At 35.5% G+C, this 17,938-nt stretch overlaps 2 protein-coding genes and 2 pseudogenes across 6 annotated transcripts in view; 1 reads left to right on the top strand and 3 right to left on the bottom strand.

The window, feature by feature from the left end:
* Positions 1–17,938, top strand: part of LOC105234087 (tyrosine kinase receptor Cad96Ca) — a 252,333-nt gene that overhangs the window by 159,362 nt on the left and 75,033 nt on the right. For all 5 annotated transcript variants that reach the window (XM_049449959.1, XM_049449957.1, XM_049449956.1 and 2 more), the window contains exon 7: positions 11,709–11,848. In XM_049449959.1, coding sequence (XP_049305916.1) covers positions 11,709–11,848 — 140 coding nt within the window. The remainder of the gene's footprint in view (positions 1–11,708; positions 11,849–17,938) is intronic.
* LOC125776665 (uncharacterized) overlaps positions 1–17,938 on the bottom strand; it is a 263,872-nt gene that overhangs the window by 157,295 nt on the left and 88,639 nt on the right. The gene's annotated exons all lie outside the window — the stretch shown is intronic.
* LOC125776970 (small nucleolar RNA U3) lies at positions 13,017–13,192 on the bottom strand (annotated as a pseudogene).
* On the bottom strand, positions 13,205–13,334 carry LOC125776979 (small nucleolar RNA U3; annotated as a pseudogene).

Raw genomic sequence — 17,938 nt, forward strand, 5'->3', positions numbered from 1 at the left:
AAAGTTATAAATAAAACAAAATTTGAAATATGAATGGCTTGATGTGAAACACGAATTGATTACTAAAGCACCAAGAACTGCTTCAAATTATTTTTGACAAAGAGAAAAAGATGTTCTAAATGTTTAATATCTGAATCTCATTTTACGAAGCACAATCGCATTACTTTCGATGTGTATCATAAAATCCTTCGTAACCCTTGTGCGCGGGGAGGATGGAAAAGCCAATAAACGCAATATTCAAACCACAACTGTTACAGTAAAATATCATGAACCAAATAAAATTCTTATTCATGGATATTCTGCCAAACGTGCTCCAACAAAATACCGGATGTAAAAGACTTTTTTATTGCTTGGAAACATAGACATCGGGAGATAGACTTAAGCAGTGACCAGAGCCCAATATATTTAACACTAAGTAAAGCAGTCATTAAGAAAGAATTAAATTTTAAGCTATAGCACAAAAATACGGACTAGACTTTGTTCAAACAAGCATTCAGGCTAAAATAAACTTGTTCGATTGTTTCGTCTGCAAATCACTAGAGTTAAAAGCTATTTGGGAAAAACTCCATTCAGGAGCGGAAAATTATATGTTCAAATTACTCTAAGGAAATAAAACTATTTTATATCCCTATTTTTCCGGCTTTCTAGGATTATATTTTTTCAACTTATTCATTACATTTGTTGAACAAATTAATTCATCCACATAAAGATGACTCTCCAGCGGAATTTGTATACATTATAGGAAGATTATGTTGTTTCTATCAGGTTTCATGTTCTCTTTCAAACCATTTTCGATGAAGCTACTAATGTCCGATATGCTTTTTGTAGATATCCATTCAAAGTTTGATGCTTGATGGATTCCAAATGATCTGTGTGGATCTGCGATAGCTGCAATAGGTGAGCTTTCACAGAGAAAGTGGAAAATTGTTTCCTTATTCCCTACTAGTCCGTAGCCTCGGCAGATGTAGGGGCATACCCATTTTGGACGCATGTTCTCCAAATGTCCAGTGCCCTGTTATAGTAGCAGTTAGTCTATAGATACCGTTCCTGGACCTATTTAATAGGTCCTTTGTTCTTTTCTTGTCATATGTTGGCCATATCTGTTTTGCTATATTGCATTTTGTTATATTTTTCCATATATTGTTTGCTAATCGTTGAAATTGTAAACTGAGCTCTTTTCTGATCAATCCTAGCGGGCTTGGTATCCACCCTGCCTCGGATTCGTTTAGGAAAGCTCCTGTTGTTGCCAACTCGTCTACTTTTTCGTTGCCGAAAATGTTCCTGTGGTCGGGAACCCAAATCAAGTTTAGGTGGAGCTTCTCTGCTAGTAAGCTCAGTGCATTCTTGCAGTTAAGGACTATGCTGGAATTAGTCATGGGAGACGACAGGGTCAGGAGAGCCTTGAATATATCTGCTTTATGTATCCTCTCGTAGTTATCCAATAGTGCTTCGCAGGCCTTCTCTATGCCCAGTAATTCCGCTTGGAAGATGCTAGCCGAGTTCGTTAGACGGATAAAAAGAGTGAGATTTACAGATCGTCGAAATATACTCCCGTACCTACCCCGTAGTCCATTTTGGACGCGTCGGTATAGACTGGGATGGTATCTTTCTCCCTATTTTGCCCCTTCCCCATTCACGTCTGGAGGGTATCCTCACCTGGAAGGGTATATAGAAGTCCGGCATTGAGAGAATGTAGTCTGATTTAATAACGTTTACACTGAGTGGGTTTAGGATATCATTATGTCCATAGTTCTTCTGATTCCAACCTCCCAATTACTTTATTCTTATTGCAGAACATGCTGCAATTTGGTGAATATAGATATAAATGGGTAGCTGGTGCAGGATCGTATTAAGCGCATCAGTCGGACATGATTTCATTGCACCAGTGACACCTGATCATGCTGCGCTTTATACTCCATTTAATTTGCTGATGAAACGCTAAAGAAGCTGGGCACCATACCAGTGCTCCATATGTAAGTATAGGTCTTATGACAGCCGTATACAACCACATGATTATACTAGGTTTAACCCTTTCGCGCTCACTAAGACAATATATCCCACCTGCATTCGAATTGCTATATCTTTTTTTATGAATGAAAACTTCTAACTGAAATATCCTAATACAAGACTTAGGTTTTGTTTATGATAAAGATCCCGCAACATGTATTAAAAATATGCCGTTTGTCAGTGCTGGTCAAGTCTGCCACAGCTGTTTGGAAATTTCGCTGATCTGGCTGGACAAAATTTGTCAAAAGGACTTATGAATATAAAAATATTCAGAACGGTGAATTTTATACAAGTTTTCAATTCTTGAAACTTATTGCCCCAATATGAGTTTAATATGGGATTTATTTTTCCCAATATTGTTTTTAACAGATGTCGAAAAGGAAGTACACAGAAGAAGAGATGGCAGATACATATGTATATTGTGCAAAAGCTTCGACGATGAAGATTTTAGCCCTTCTGAGAGCTTAGAATTTGACAAAGAAAATATTACTGAAACAGGCAAAGATGGCAGCGATAATTTCTATTCTGAATCGGACAACGAAGAACAGCCTGAGGCCGCCTTAGGTGCAATTTCCGAAGAGGAAGAAGAACTATGTGAAAATGCCGCAAATGAGCCAGATGCCGTTGCTACCTGGCCTAATCTAACGGAAGGGGTTAACTTTGAACCCAAATTTGAAATGCCTTTGGAAGGAGATCTGCAAGTTCAATGTATTCAGAAAGCTTTTTCCAAAAAGTTTGTGTATTTTCATCGCACAGTGTACAAATCAGCGAATAATTGCGTATAAGAAAACTGAATAGAGATAAAAACGCTAATAGAGCCCTAACGGATGAACATGAAATAGTAGTATTTCTAAGTGTAATAACACAGTACAACAGCTAATCTGTGGGGTGAGAAATTCCAAGTCAGGGTGATGGTACTATGTCAGTATAGTAAAACCCTCAAAGGGTTTGGCGTTCGTATGTGTCAGTTTTTTTTATGACCTTTTAAATTTTTTCCTTATCTTGATGTTTTTTCGCGAACCACTTGTCCGATTTTGATGAAACAAATTTAGAAAAATTAAGAATTTCAATTTCTATTTGTTTTTATTCAAAAAAAAGTGTTATTTATCGCCTAAACTGACTGCCAAAAACTAATAATATCCAACGTAGACAGAAAACAAAAGGAGGGTAAAAAGAAACAAGTTGATTGTCCCTTGTCGGAGTAGATCTAGCCGATGAAAAATAGGGATCAAATAATAGTGATCAAAAATATAGGATCTAAATCGAAAATCTCAGCGGTGGTGGAGGAAAGTATTTTTCAAAGTTCTGATGCTTCCCCAGTAAATGCCTGGATTGTTCACAACGACCTCCATCGCAAAAAAACATCGTTAAAAAGCTACAACATGTTTTAAATAAATATATAATTTTTCAAAATTAATGGTTTTTGAACTTGAGACATTCTTATAGGGACTTATATATAAAACCTTATTGGTATAATATGTCCCAGGATAACGAAAGGACTTAGCGTTTTTTAAGTAAGCAGAACATATTTTTTTAACATTATTTTCACATATTGAAAACAAAATGCCACAGCGGCGCCAAAGGGTTAAGGCCCCAATTTTAACTGACTTTTCAAGTGCGGTAGACCATATAAGCTTTATTTATTCTTTTTTCTTTATTTATTTTCCAGAACAATTTGATGTCAATCTCCACCCCTAAATATTTAGCTGAGGCGGATAGAGGGAGTGTTGTACCATTTAGCACGGGAAGTTGAAATTGGGGGATTTTGGTTTTGCTTGTGAACAGCATCAGTTGTTTTATTAGGATTAACACCAAGCCTAGCCTATAGGTATAATCTGCGTGGTGCTCTTTCCATGATTTCCTGACTGTTGTTGAACATGCCTGATACCAACAACACTATATCATCACCATATGCTACTGCTTTCACCCCTCCACCGCTTAGTTGGAGTAATATTTAATTCAGCGCTAAACATAGAGGGGAAACGACCCCTCCTTAAGGTGTCCCTCTGCTCACATAACTTCTTTGTGTTGCAGCGGCGTTTGATGCTATAATCTTCCTATTCTAAGCATCGATTGTATCCATCTGCTAGATGGATACTAGATTTTGGTTCTGAAACTCTCATTGAAAGCTAATTATTTTACGTTTTTAGAGTAGCTAAAATAATTTTTTTAACTATAAAGAGTAAGTCCCTTAGGTCAAATGTGCTGGAAAGAAAATAATTCGTTTAGCTCAAAATGGAACTAGAAACTTTTAAAAGCAAAAGTATAAAATGCCTGGTTGAGTGAACGGGAACGTAAAAATTAATATGAGACAACAGCCCGTCCCATTCATAAGTTTTACAAGAAATATTATACCAAGCGGACAGAAAATTAGAAATTTTGCATTTGGAGCTGTAAAACGATTTTGAATTACGTATAATATTATTTTTTACTTTGTTTATGTAATATTTTACATATTTTTTTAAGTTCAGCAAAATGTTGGCGCAATTTAGAATATTTTAAACAGAAAACAGTTAAACCAGTTTTTTTTAGTTTAAAAGCTCTGCACTTTTTATTTTTTAATTTACATAACCATCTCAAAAACCACAAATTAAAACTTATTCTTTGAGTAACAACACAATGAGAGACACTAATTTCAATATTGCCACAGTAATCTGGCCAAGTTACTTTAGAAAGTTCGCAATTAATCTTCTTAAAATTAGCTTTCGCAAATTTGAGCCGAGAACAATGGTCTAATGTACCTGTATTATTATGAAATAAGTTGGCTATGATTTCGATATAAATTTCCAAAGCAGGATGATACAAGTCCTGTGGCAGAACCAATGGATCTCATCTGATAACAGAGACTATTGAAGCGTTAGCAGCGTAAACCACATCTAAAAACTTACCAAATTTGTATTTCATTTAAAAACTCGTTAAAACATACTAACAAGACTGATGTAATCAGCAGATTGAAATCTCCCAAAACAATCAGTATTATTCGTAATGGAGAAAACATTATATATGATAAAGTTGAGTAAATATGACCACTATTACCACAATTTCGAATGCACTTAAACTCACTGGAATCTGCATGAAGAACATCGACTTCTTCAGATGCAAGTGATGAATGTAAAGCAACAAGACGCCACCCTAGTCCAGTCCAAATAGACATTATAGCTTGCATTAATCCCCAACAAGCTGGATGTTTGTGCAGGCCTTGGATGCGTCATTACAAATGGCATGTCAAAAGTCCCCAGCGATCCCACTTGTGCGTTGTTTTTTATTCGAAGTCAAAGGTCACAAATTTGCGTTTTTTGTGTATATCTCTGAAAAATTGAGAGCTATCGAAAAATGGTTCTAACAAAATTTGTAGACCGTAAAATTGTCTACAAAAAAGATCTGAAGACTTTTTCTTCTACGGTGCAGTATTCTCGAATTATGGCTATTTTAAACATAGAAATTACGAATATGCACTCATACGTGGCCAGTACGCATTATCGGGAGGTTAACCATTTGAACAAAAAACATTAGAACATAGTTCTATTTGCTCCATGCATACAGGTACGTGAAAAATATACAGTTCTGAGTGAGTCATAGTCCGTCCCTAATTCTATTGGCCTTGAGAAACATCTGCCTGCGACTCTTATGATTGTCAATTTTCAATACAAGAATTGAAAGATATTTGCAAAGAACCATCGATCGATATTAGAGCAATTAAGTCAAAACTCAAGTTAAAGTTATATCGAACATCTGAGTAGATGGAGGATAATTATCAGTGTCAAACACTATCGACTGAGTATCTTCTCGAACCATTGCTGCAGCTGCTTTGCTGAGGACGGCATGCTATTTGCCGATGAAGAATATGAATGTTGAACTTAACAATTTATCAGTTATAATAATTCTATTACCATATTTTAACTTGATTTTTGACTTAATTGCTATATTAACGATCGATGGTTCTTTGCAAATATCTTTCAATTCTTGTATTGAAAATTAATAATCATCATGACTTTCAATAAATGCAAATATTTCTTCCATCGCTGAAGTAATAGAATCACTTTCAGAACAACTGATTTTACCTCCACTAATGGTTTTCAGAAACGAAGTGTAACAATAACTGTGGCACTTAGCCTCAGTAGCCACTAAGTCATATTCATACTGCATGCAGCCAATGACCCTTATTGCTAACTCGTCAGAGCCAGTCTGCGCTTCCTTCAAGATGGTTTTCTTGAAGTCAGGGGTTGAAACTTAAGACACTCTTCGTCGAAGATGCTGAGCTTTTTCCATTCCAGCCGTTTTATCTGACAAACATTATTTCTTGAAACAAAAAGACGATTCATTACATCATGCTCTAGTACAAAGAGGACTAATCCCAGATGTGGTAGCTATCCCCGCCTCACGCTGTCTTTTAGCTGCAGCGATGCTGCTTTTCCGGGTGTACGCTTTACGGCACTAAATATTAATCGAACCCATCACCCCTTTCAGTAATTGAATCCATTAAGGTCCTTAACCCACGATCAACAAAAACAATTTCACTTTCAGTCAAGGATTCATTGCAAATAAAGCAAACTTCTGACAGAAAAAATTTTATAACGGCACGGTTAAAAAATATAATATAATTCACAAACACGTCTATTCACTACGAAAAACCATTCAAAACTAACTGCATGTACTAAAGCTACGTTCTTCGTGAAAAGCAGGTATACGCTGGTTTCGACCCGAAAAATGGAGAGTCGCTGTCAGATGTTTCTCAGGGCCAGCCGCTCAATAGAATAAGAATTAGAATTTTTTCATGTACCTGTGTGCATGGAGCTATATTCTAATGTTTTAGTTCAAATGGTTAACCCGATGATGCATACTGGCATATTTGTATTTTCTGTGTTAGAAATAGCCATAATTCGAGAACAGTGTACCGTAGAAGAAAAAGTGTAGAGATTTTCATTACGCATGTAGCATGGCAAACAAGGGATTGTTCTAAGCATTTTCGATTGGAACCTACATATGTATTATATCAATATTATGTGCAAAGGTCGTACCCCACTGTTGAATTCCATACATTCAAAACAGCTTTATGGCCGCATTATATAAAAGGACTTTGTTGCCAAAGTTCAAAGCTTTTATTTATAAGCCAATTTAAATTGCAGCTCTTTTCTTCATGCAAGTTATTTTACTAGATATATGTTTTTTTCACGTAAGTATTCTATTCATGTGAATGCCATGATAACTTACTTCATTCGCTTGGGGTACTAAAATATTGATCATTTTTACTGCCGGGCAAATTTTTTGTCTTAGCGAAAATGTAACATGCTTACACTTTTGTTCATTTACGTTTTAAGCCAGTTAACTGTCATTTTTCGATAGAACTTAAATGCTCCGCTAATATTCTTGATGCTATTATGTGGCATTTGTTACAGCTCACTAAATCTGTGTCATCCGCAAAAGTTGAAGTCAATACATTATTAAGTGTTGGAAGATCTGCTGTATATATATATACACTAGCCCTTATCGGTCGTTCATCAGATATAAAATCTCCTATCTTGATTATAAATTGTTTATTTCTTAAATAAGACTCCAATGTTTTATACAATTCTTAACGTAAAATTGTTTTTAATAAAAGGCCTTCATGCCACACGTTATCAACAGCCCGAGCCACGTCTAGAAATACTAGCTGAACAGTACTATCTGTGCTTAAATGCTTTTCTTATTTCGTTAGTAATTCTATTTATTTGCTCTATCGTGCTATGTTTTTCATCATCATTACTGTCAAGATAATCTGCGACTTTTTCTATGAAAATGGATAGTATCCGAAAATCATAATAGCATTGAAGAGCAAAGAAAGCCACAATATCTGGTAACTCAATCGGCATTTTTGGGGTAATATTATCACGTTCTGACGGCTTTTTTGTATTAAGTTCTTTTAATTTCAGAAGGTGAAGTCTTAAAAGACTCGAGCCACTAATTTGCTGTGTTGGTAAGGTTCATGAACTTTGGGCTTGCCTGAATTTGGACACTTTATATACATTTCAGTGTGGACTTCTTCCTCGAGTTTAAGCGCTTTTTTTAATTTATCTACAGAAAATTTCAATTGAAGCTGAGTGGAAGGGGAACGATTTATCTGCAATTCACGTTTTGTACGCCTTCTTTCGTTTACAAGATTTTCTATTTCACTATTAGTGATTTTTCTGAACCCATGCGGCTTATAGCTTTTGTTTGGTGTTGCTAAGACATTAGTTAGATATTATAGGTATCATTGAGTTCTGTTATGCTTTCGTCAATATCTCTCCCTGTATTTAATTTGTACTCAACATTAATGTGGCTACTTACATACGTTTTTTTTTATATTTTAACCAGTTAACGATATCGCAGTACATGTATCAAATACTTCGTGCGATGTATCTATATATATTATTACAGCAAAATCAATTAAATCTAGTATTTTGTTACGATCACTATGCCAATATGTTGGCTTATCAGGAGATGTTATATCAAGGTTATTGTGCCTATTTGTAATACAGCTGTCGTCGGTTCGGATTAATTATACATGTGTTTTGCATTGTAATCTACTTCTTCTTCTTACTTCTTAATTGGCGTAGACACCGCTTATGCGATTATAGCCGAGTAATCTACACCTGTTAGAAATCTATGACCTAGCATTGCAAAAAGTTTTTAAATGGTGGTGATTTAATCCTTTTCTAACCAACACTGCTGTTCCACCATGTACCTTTCCTTTTGGCTGGTTTGTGACATAGAGTCTAAATCCCGGTATAAATAAATTGTTTTTATTCGTAAGTTGAGTTGGTGACAATAGCATAACATCTATATAATTTTCATCCAGAAATCTCTAATAAGTACCAATTTATGTTGGTTAATACCGCTAGCATTCCATACACAAATGTTCAATACACTATTTTTTTACTTAAAAAGTTTGCAACATTTAGTTTTGAGCTTTGATCATCTCTTGAATTCTATTTTGCATTGTAACCATAAATTGTCTCATATATTGGGTAAGCTTGAAAAACATATTGTAGACAGGGCAACCCCTATAGTTTACAGTGTGATTTCCCCCTCAATGACTAATTTTTATACCCTGAACAGGGTATATTAAGTTTGTCACGAAGTTTGTAACACCCAGAAGGAAGCGTCGGAGACCCTATAAAGTATATATATAAATTATCAGTGTGTTGAGCTGAGTTGATTTAGCCATGACCGTCTGTCTGTCCGTCTGTCTGTATATATACGAACTAGTCCCTCAGTTTTTAAGATATCGTTTTGAAATTTTGCAAACGTCATTTTCTCTTCGAGAAGCTGCTTATTTGTCGGAACTGCCGATATCGGACCACTATAACATATAGCTGCCATAAAAACTGAACGATCGGAATCAAGTTCTTGTATGGAAAACTTTTGCATTTGACAATGTATCTTCACAAAAGTTGCCACAGATTATTTTCTAGGGCAACAATGTAATCTTCGAAGAAATTGTTCAGATCGGCTTATTATAGCATATAGCTGCCATACAAACTGAAATCCGAAAGCAGTTCTTGTATGGAAAACTTTTGCATTTGACAAGATATATTCACGAAATTTGGTATGGAGTATTTTCTAAGGCAATAATGTAATATCCGAATGTTACAACATACATGAAACTTTTTTCAGTGCATTTGTGAATTTTTATTACATCTATGTATCTCAATGTGAAAATTGTTTGTTCCTACTATACAGGATTTGTCCGGAAAGTAATAGGACTGATTTTCTTCCACCGCGACTGTACTTACTTTTCAGACAAGCGCATTTGAGCTACGCTGTCGCAGTTGAAATTTTTTCGTATTGACTGCTGATTTAATTGGACTCAATTTGCTTTTTACATATAGCGATCAATACCAGTCTGAAGAAATGGTCCTTTTTTGCTTGGTACATTCCGTGCATTTTGCTTTCAGCGCAGTTATTGTTGCCCGATTGTCGTTTACTGCTGCTTTTGCCGAATGCGAGCATTTTAGTTGATCGCTGCGACGACTCATCATCGCCGTTACATTTTTTATTGCCAGCCTTTTTTTTTTGTTGTCTCAAACAAACCTGAAAATGTTATTATTTAACAAAAGTTAACATAATTTCACATAAAAATACCTCCATCAAAGAATATTCGATGATCTTCAAGCATAATAGTGTTAAAATGTATCCTTTTCCGATTCGCTTCTATTTGAAATTGACGATTATTCTTCTTCTACATTGGCGTAGACACCGCTTACGTGGTTAATGCCGAGTTTACAACAGCGAGCCAGTTGTTTTTCCTTTTCGCTGTTTGATGTCAATTGGAGAATACCAAATGTAACCAAGTCCCTTTCCTCCTTGCCTTTCCAACGGAAAGAAAGTTTTTCTCTTCCTCTACTTCCTCTGGCGGGTACTGCGTCGAATATCCTCAGAGCTGCCGTTTTTTCATCCATTCGTACGACATGATCTAGCCAGCGTAGGCTCTATCTCCTAATTCGCTGAATTAAGTTAATTTCGTCGTATATCTCGTACAGCTCACCGTTCCAACGACTGCGGTATTCGCCGTTGTCAGAGGGCAAAGGATCATAAATCTTCAGATTCATCACATGTTTTCATAGTCCATTCCTTTGCACCTTATAGCAGAATGGTCTTCGTTCGTCGAGAGAGGAATTGACGTCTCAATTGCCTGATCACTTCGAAGTAGCATATAGAAAATAAATGAAATTATCTACCACACCAAGTGGCGAATGCGATGACTGTTTCTTTTATGACAGGATATATTTCTTGTCAGTTTTTGATTTTTCGAACTTAAAGCCACACTGAACAGGTTCAATTAGTTTGTTGACGGACGGATTTAATCTTTCACCCAGTACGCTCAATATATTGTGGGGTCTTCTTTTTTATGGATTGAGCAGAGCATACTTAATCCCATCATCAGCTTTCGTCCGACCATATGCTACAAAGAAACTTATCAGTTTTTCGCCGCCGTATTTGAATAGCTTTCGACCGGCTTTCCATTGACGCCGAGGTTTTGTTGTTCGCTAGTCGAACCTCATCATAATCAGATAAGGGAACACCTATTCCATGGTAATCGATTGGGAAATCGGTTTCATCATGTCCAGATGTTTCACTTTCTCTGCCGTTCAGCAGGCTGGATAAGTCCACAAATTCAGTATGCTCTGAATATCAGCTTCTAGATCAGGTGTTTGGGTTTAATAAGAGCATGCACCGGTCTTGAAACCTTCCGGTAGTCGCCGCATCTTTTCGTAGAATTTTCGCTCATTACCCCTGTCTGCAAGCTTCCCAATCTCTTCGTACTCACGCATTTCGGCATATGTCTTTTTTGGCAAATGCATCTCGCTTCCCTCTTCAGCTCTCATTATTTTGTTTACAATTGTACATCAGGAGCTTGAAATGCAGTCCTGCAGTTCACTTATACCGAGTTGCTGATAATGACTCTCAGAAAGCAGGAGTGCAAATTAAGCAGAAAATTCTTCGGCTCCTGTTGAGATTTTAGCTTCTTTCTGTTTGTTCACGTGTGGTTTTTTCTGCACAGAGGCGAGTGCGAATTTCCCTGCAACGAGATAGTGGTCCGAGTCACGATTATTAATATGTCATATTTTTTAATTATTTTTTAATTATTAGTGTGATTCTCTAATATGCCCAAACTAAACTATTCATTTTTATAAATTATTAGAACTAAATAAATAAATATACTTGCTTAATTATTTCAGGTAATGAAGTCACTTGAACCTCATATCAATGTTGTCCGATTACTTGCATGTTGCACCGACAAGGACCCGCTATTTGTGATTATTGAATTTGTGAATCGAGGAAAATTACAAACTTACCTTAGAAATTCACGTGCTGAAATGTAAGTATATTTGCAAATGTAAATAAAGTAACCAGCAACTCTCTGTTTGCTTATTTAATATTAGGGTATATGAAAACCTGCCGACTGCACAATACTTACACATCATTCTTGCTATTTAAATTTATAGTGACATAGTATCTCAGAATTGGTGAGCTTAGCAAAGCTGTATTCTACTGAACTGAAATCATTTGAATTGTCGCTTTTATTTAATAATAAAAAAAGGTGCGTGGAGTCCCTACGCGCGGAAGAAGTTATACTTCTTAGCGGTGTTCAGAAATGCATAACATTTTCTATGAAAGAAAACTTAAATTCACATTTTATAATTTTTGCAGAAGGGAATATGCAGCGTAACCATATATCTTTTGTAATCCATCAACACGCGTTGAAAGCCCAGCAGTTATCGGTGAATTGACGATCGTTGATTCATCAGTAGTTATAGATGCTCCCGCAGAGATTGATGAAACAGCTGACGTTGAATCTTTTTACGCGCTCTCTGATATTCCTCAGCTGTTTTCCTCTTCCTCGGTTGGCTGCCAGCTATCATTTCCAATTTCTCCTTTTCCCTCTCTGCTTTCTTTCGTGCTCGGTATTCACGATAATATTGTACTGTTTTCCCTCCTTTTAAAACACGGGCTACAATCTCAACAGAATTTATTTTTAATTTTTTGCTTACTAATAGAAATTAAATTTATCACAACAATATTATGTATATGTATATACATATTATGTATATGTACATATATTGCTGTGATAAATTTATTTTCTATTAGTAAGAAAAAAAATATTTATTAGTATAGTATACGATGTTAAAAAGCAAAAATTTAAAAATAAATTCTGTTGAGATCCGAACCAGTGTTCACATCGTGACATTCTAGGCGCTTACCACCAACACCACCATTGACACTTAGGTTGCGCTGACTTAAGTATGATTTGGTTATGCATGCAAGAAACATACGATGGTTCTAATAATTTTGCTTAAGTATAGAAATATACATACTTTGTAAAACATTTGCTTTCGCAATAAATTTATCACAGCAATATACATACATATACATAATATGTATACACATATACATAATATTGCTGTGATCCCTTAGAAGTATAGTCTTAACTTCTTAACGGCCAACGCAGAGTATTTTCAACCAAAAGAAATTTATTCATTAAAATCACCACTCAGAAGTCGTTTTATCCCTTGTAAGCGAGCGATTTTCGAAGAAACATTTCTAATATGCCAAAAGACAAAATTAGAAATGAATTTCTTAAATCTCACGCTCCCAGATAAAACGATATACCTCGTCCTCGTGGGTCGATTTCCAAAAGCACAGAAATGATTCTGTGAATTTATTCATTAAAATCGCCACTCAGAAGTCGTTTTATCCCTTGTAAGCGAGCGATTTTCTTAAATCTCACGCTCCCAGATAAAACGATATACCTCGTCCTCGTGGGTCGATTTCAAAAACCACAGAAATGATTCTGTGTGATTCTGAAAGGCCAACGCAGAGTATTTCAATTAATAGTCACACAAAATAGTTGAGAATTCGCAGAAATGAAAGACAAACGAAAGAAAAAGAAGTATAACTTCAATAATGCACAAGCATACAAACATATTTATGCGCACACATGTGAATATGTCACCAACCAAAAATTGAAACATTGTTCTACGAAAACAAAAACAACAACAGCATAAGCATGGCAACATTGTGTTGTTGGTAGAAAAGCCGAGCTGTGCCGAAAGAAACGAACAAACGATCGCCGATTGTCACCGCTTCGCTTGCTGCTCGCACATCTTCGCAGACAAGGTTGCGTTACATTCATATGGATGGAGCGAGGTTGCGCAACCTTGCATTACTTTTATATGGAAGGTTGCGCAACCAGAATCTATCGCAACCTTTTCCGGCGTCGTATAAGAAGTATAACTTCAATAAATGAGTGTTGCTTACAATTTTTTTCAATAAACATGAATAAGTTTAATAGCCGCTCAAATGGTCAGTTAAGTTTCCATTTTCAATATTTGCTATATCAAGTACGAATAGCTATGTTCGAGGCAATCAAACATTTTATACTCTCGCAATTTAGAAGAAGTTCGAGTGTAACTCTCGCAAAATCAATAAAGACGGCGAAATATTTACAGGTACTGCAAAACTGTTTAGAAACTAATTCGAGCTGCAAAACTTAATCGAGCATTTACAAGCAAATGGAGAGCAAGACAAAATATCTCTTGTCACCAAACAAACAGCCGTCGCACACATAGCTCCAACGTCACTGTTGAGAGTCATAACTTCGAAGTCGTAGATAATTTCATCTATCTTGGAACCAGTACTGACACCAACAACAATCTCAGCCTCGAAATCTAACGCAGAATAACTCTTGCCAACAGGTGCTACTTCGGACTGAGTAGGCAATTGAAAAGTAAAGTCCTCTTTCGACGAGAAGCAGCGGAAAAGGAAGACCTCCCCTCTGTTGGAGAGATCAAGTGGAGAAGGATCTGACTGCACGTGGTGTCTCTAATTCGCTAAAAAAAACAAATGATTGACTCGCTGTATGCCATTAAAGAAGAAGAAGAAGATCTCACAGCTAATTATAGCTTATATTTCCCGTATCTGGGTCTTCGAAAAGTTATGGTCTGATAGCTGGAGTTTTTGGACTTCAGATGACATATATACATACCTTTAAGACACTATTTATGCAAAGTTATATCGCAATATATTAATCGGTTCTCCATTTATGAAATATAGTGTAATGTGAAAGATTAAATTGGAACCTAAAGTTGTAATATTTGAGAATTATACGAAAGAGACTATCTGTCTGTCCGTCCGTTCGTGCAACCTGTATCTTGGGTAAAAATTGGGAGATTTTGATGAAAGTCGGTGTGCGTAATCGAACTACTACCACGCCCAGAAATCGCCCTTAACCGAAAACCTATAAAGTGCAATAACTAAATTTGTTAAGCTCAAATAATATAGGAACTCCCACCAACACACATACATAGGTGGATTTTAGGAATTTAGGCGGTCAAAAATATTTGACAGAGTATTTTGCTTTTTTTCTATTTCTCTGTATAATAAGAATTTTTTATTATAAAAAAACACAAATAATTTAGCAAAAATTCAGAATTGTACAATGTTTTTATTATGTAAGTAAAAATAACATTTTTATTGTCCTACTGTTAGTTCTAGATTTAAGCAATTACATTAAAAAAATTATTTATTTATTCCTCACTTTCTGCCTCTGATATATCAGATTGTGTGTTTGATTCATCTGGTAGAAGCATGTTTATTGCTTCTACACAAAATTATCTAACCTTTTGTTTCGTTTTGTTTGCTTAATGCTGCTTAATAGTAGATCTGAGCTCAACAATAATCTATTGTAAATAACAAGGCTGCATGCTTCTTAGAAAATTTTCTAGCATAATTTTCTGGATATAATCGAAAACGCTTATTTCTTGCTTCGACTGCCTCCGCCGACAACTATTGGCAATAATGAATTTTCAATAATTTCTGCGCCATGTATTAATGTTTTATGCATAGTCTGAGTCATGGGATTCCACTCAAAGATATCATAATATAATTTGACTGTTGCCATAGCATACTCATCAAATCTTTTGGTGTCTATTTTATGTCTACTTTATATAGTTTCCAATATAACTTTTAATCTATAGATGAGATAAATTGAACTTTTGTTATATTAGCTGCTAATTGCAGGTTTTCAAAAAAACTTCTACTTGTATTACCATCATTGGTATTGGCAAAATTAGCTTTCGGCATATCTACCAACAATCCAGTTTCAATGCGAAGTCTTTCTTGAATATTTTTTTGTGCTTCTACTTTTTTTCTTCTTGCCAGATGTAAAATGCGAAAGTCAAATCCTGGCGTGCAGTACATACAGTACTTGTCCAAAAAATTACGAACGAGAGCAACAATTTAAAGCTTTTTAATATTTCATTCGATTGTGGCAACTCCATTCGCTTTTATTTCAAAAACTTAAGCAAACATGGTAAGCCATGTGTTTGTTTTTTTGTAGATATGTCTAGAATGTGAAATATTGAGTAAGATTACCGTTATATTGCTCTTTTCTTGGCGTCAGTGCTCTTTTTTAATGTTGATCATTCACTTTTTACCAAGTGGGAGAACGAATTACGCTGATTTTTCGTAAATTATAATTTTAAATAATTAAGAATAGTGTCGAAATTTATTGCCTAAAGAAAGATAAATATATTAAAAAAAAGGTAAGTACAAAAATAAAAAATCTTTGTCAGAAACACGTTCGTTTCCTAATTGAAGTTTTTATAAAGGAAATGGGTAGGAAAAGTGACATTTCATCAGAAAAGAAAATGAAAGTTGTAGCTCTTTTGAAAGAAGAAGCTTCGAGCTACTCAGAAATTGCGAAAATTGTTAGTATTTCCAAAACATCAGTGGCTGAAATAAAGAAAAAGCTTATTGAAGTTCCTAACGAGAATAACGGGAGAAAGAGAGTAACAAGTGGAAGGGAAGATCGCCTAATCGTAAGAAAAGCGCTGAAAAATAGAACAGCGTCAGCGCAAAGTATTTTACAAAACATTAGAAGCGCTGGCGTTAAGATATCTCTTCATACTCTACGCAGAAGATTTTACGAAAATGGCTTAAAATGCAGGAAACCAGCAAAGAAGCCAAAATTAACGGATTTGATGCGACGTCGTCGAGTATTGTGGGCTCAGCTGCACAAAAATTAAGATTCAAGATATTGGAGCAAGGTCTGTTATTAAAATATTTACATTCTTTTCAATTTATTTCCTTTTTCAATTATTTTTTAACTAACAATAGTAAGCATATTAAAATTGTATTTAACATTTTTTTAAAGGTTATTTTTAGCGATGAATGTCGTTTGGAAGCAGTGACTGAGACGGCAAATTACGTTCGTAGAAGAAAGGGGGAACGATATTCTAGCTCCTGTGTTCTTCCCAGGGTAAAACACCCGCCTTCAGTGATGATTTGGGGCTGCATTTCTGCAGAAGGTCCTGGTCCCCTACAATTCATTGAAGGCACAATGCGATCTGTTCAATACATATCTGTACTTAAAGATACAATGATGCCTTATGTTAACCAACTTAACTTTCCGCCAGAAGAATATACCTTTATGCAAGATGGGGCTCCATGCCATACAGCTAGAAACAGCATGAATGTCCTAAATGAATTGCATTTGGAAGTCCTGCCTTGGCCTGGCAATTCTCCGGACCTAAATCCAATCGAGAACTGTTGGGCATATCTTAAACGAAAGGTCTATGAACGAAGTAACACAACAATTCAAAGCTTGCCTGATAGAATAAAGGCTGTGTTAAAAAATAAGCGCGGGGCGACAAAATATTGAATATGATTCAATACAAAAATATAATAATTTAAGTTTAATGTATATAGCATATAAAAAATATTTTTTTTTTAAATACGCCAAATATTTATGTTTTTATTAAGGATTAAAGTTAGAACTCTGCATATTTTTTCTTCGTAATTTATTGGACAAGTACTGTATAATCCAAATTCGAAAGCTTTAGAACTTGTCTGTAATTTCTGAATCAGATTATTAAAATCTTTAGATGTGGCTCCATAAATATAACACATGCTTCTTGATTTGGTATCAATTGCAGCATTGCACACTTTGCCATCGACCATTGTCTTTTTATATATACATAAAAGGTGCTTTCAAAAGTAAACAGGCCTTTTTGAATCTGGCGCACCTGGTGGTGCCATCTATGTGTCGACTAGTGAGTTAGAATCTGTTCATCGATTGCCCACTGAGAATTTCATGACATTTTATCGATTGGAAGTGAATTTATTGCGTTTTAAGTGTCAGTATGTTTGTGTTATCGGTGCGAAAATGAGCTTCGAACAAACAGCCAACATTAAATTTTGTTTTAAAATTGGTAAAACTTTTACCGAAACGTTTCAATTGATGAAACACGTTTTTGGCGATGACTGCCTATCCCACTGTTGCAGATTGCAACGTTTGTAAAGTGGTCGTGAGGACATGAATGACGATGGGACTGATTTTATTGCTGCGCTTGTGGTAAACCTGTGATCTTGAAATTCCCTTTCTCTTTTTCCGGCAGCTCCATTGATT

This window comes from Bactrocera dorsalis, chromosome 2 (genome assembly GCF_023373825.1).
Source record: "Bactrocera dorsalis isolate Fly_Bdor chromosome 2, ASM2337382v1, whole genome shotgun sequence".
Classification (NCBI taxonomy): domain Eukaryota; kingdom Metazoa; phylum Arthropoda; class Insecta; order Diptera; family Tephritidae; genus Bactrocera; species Bactrocera dorsalis.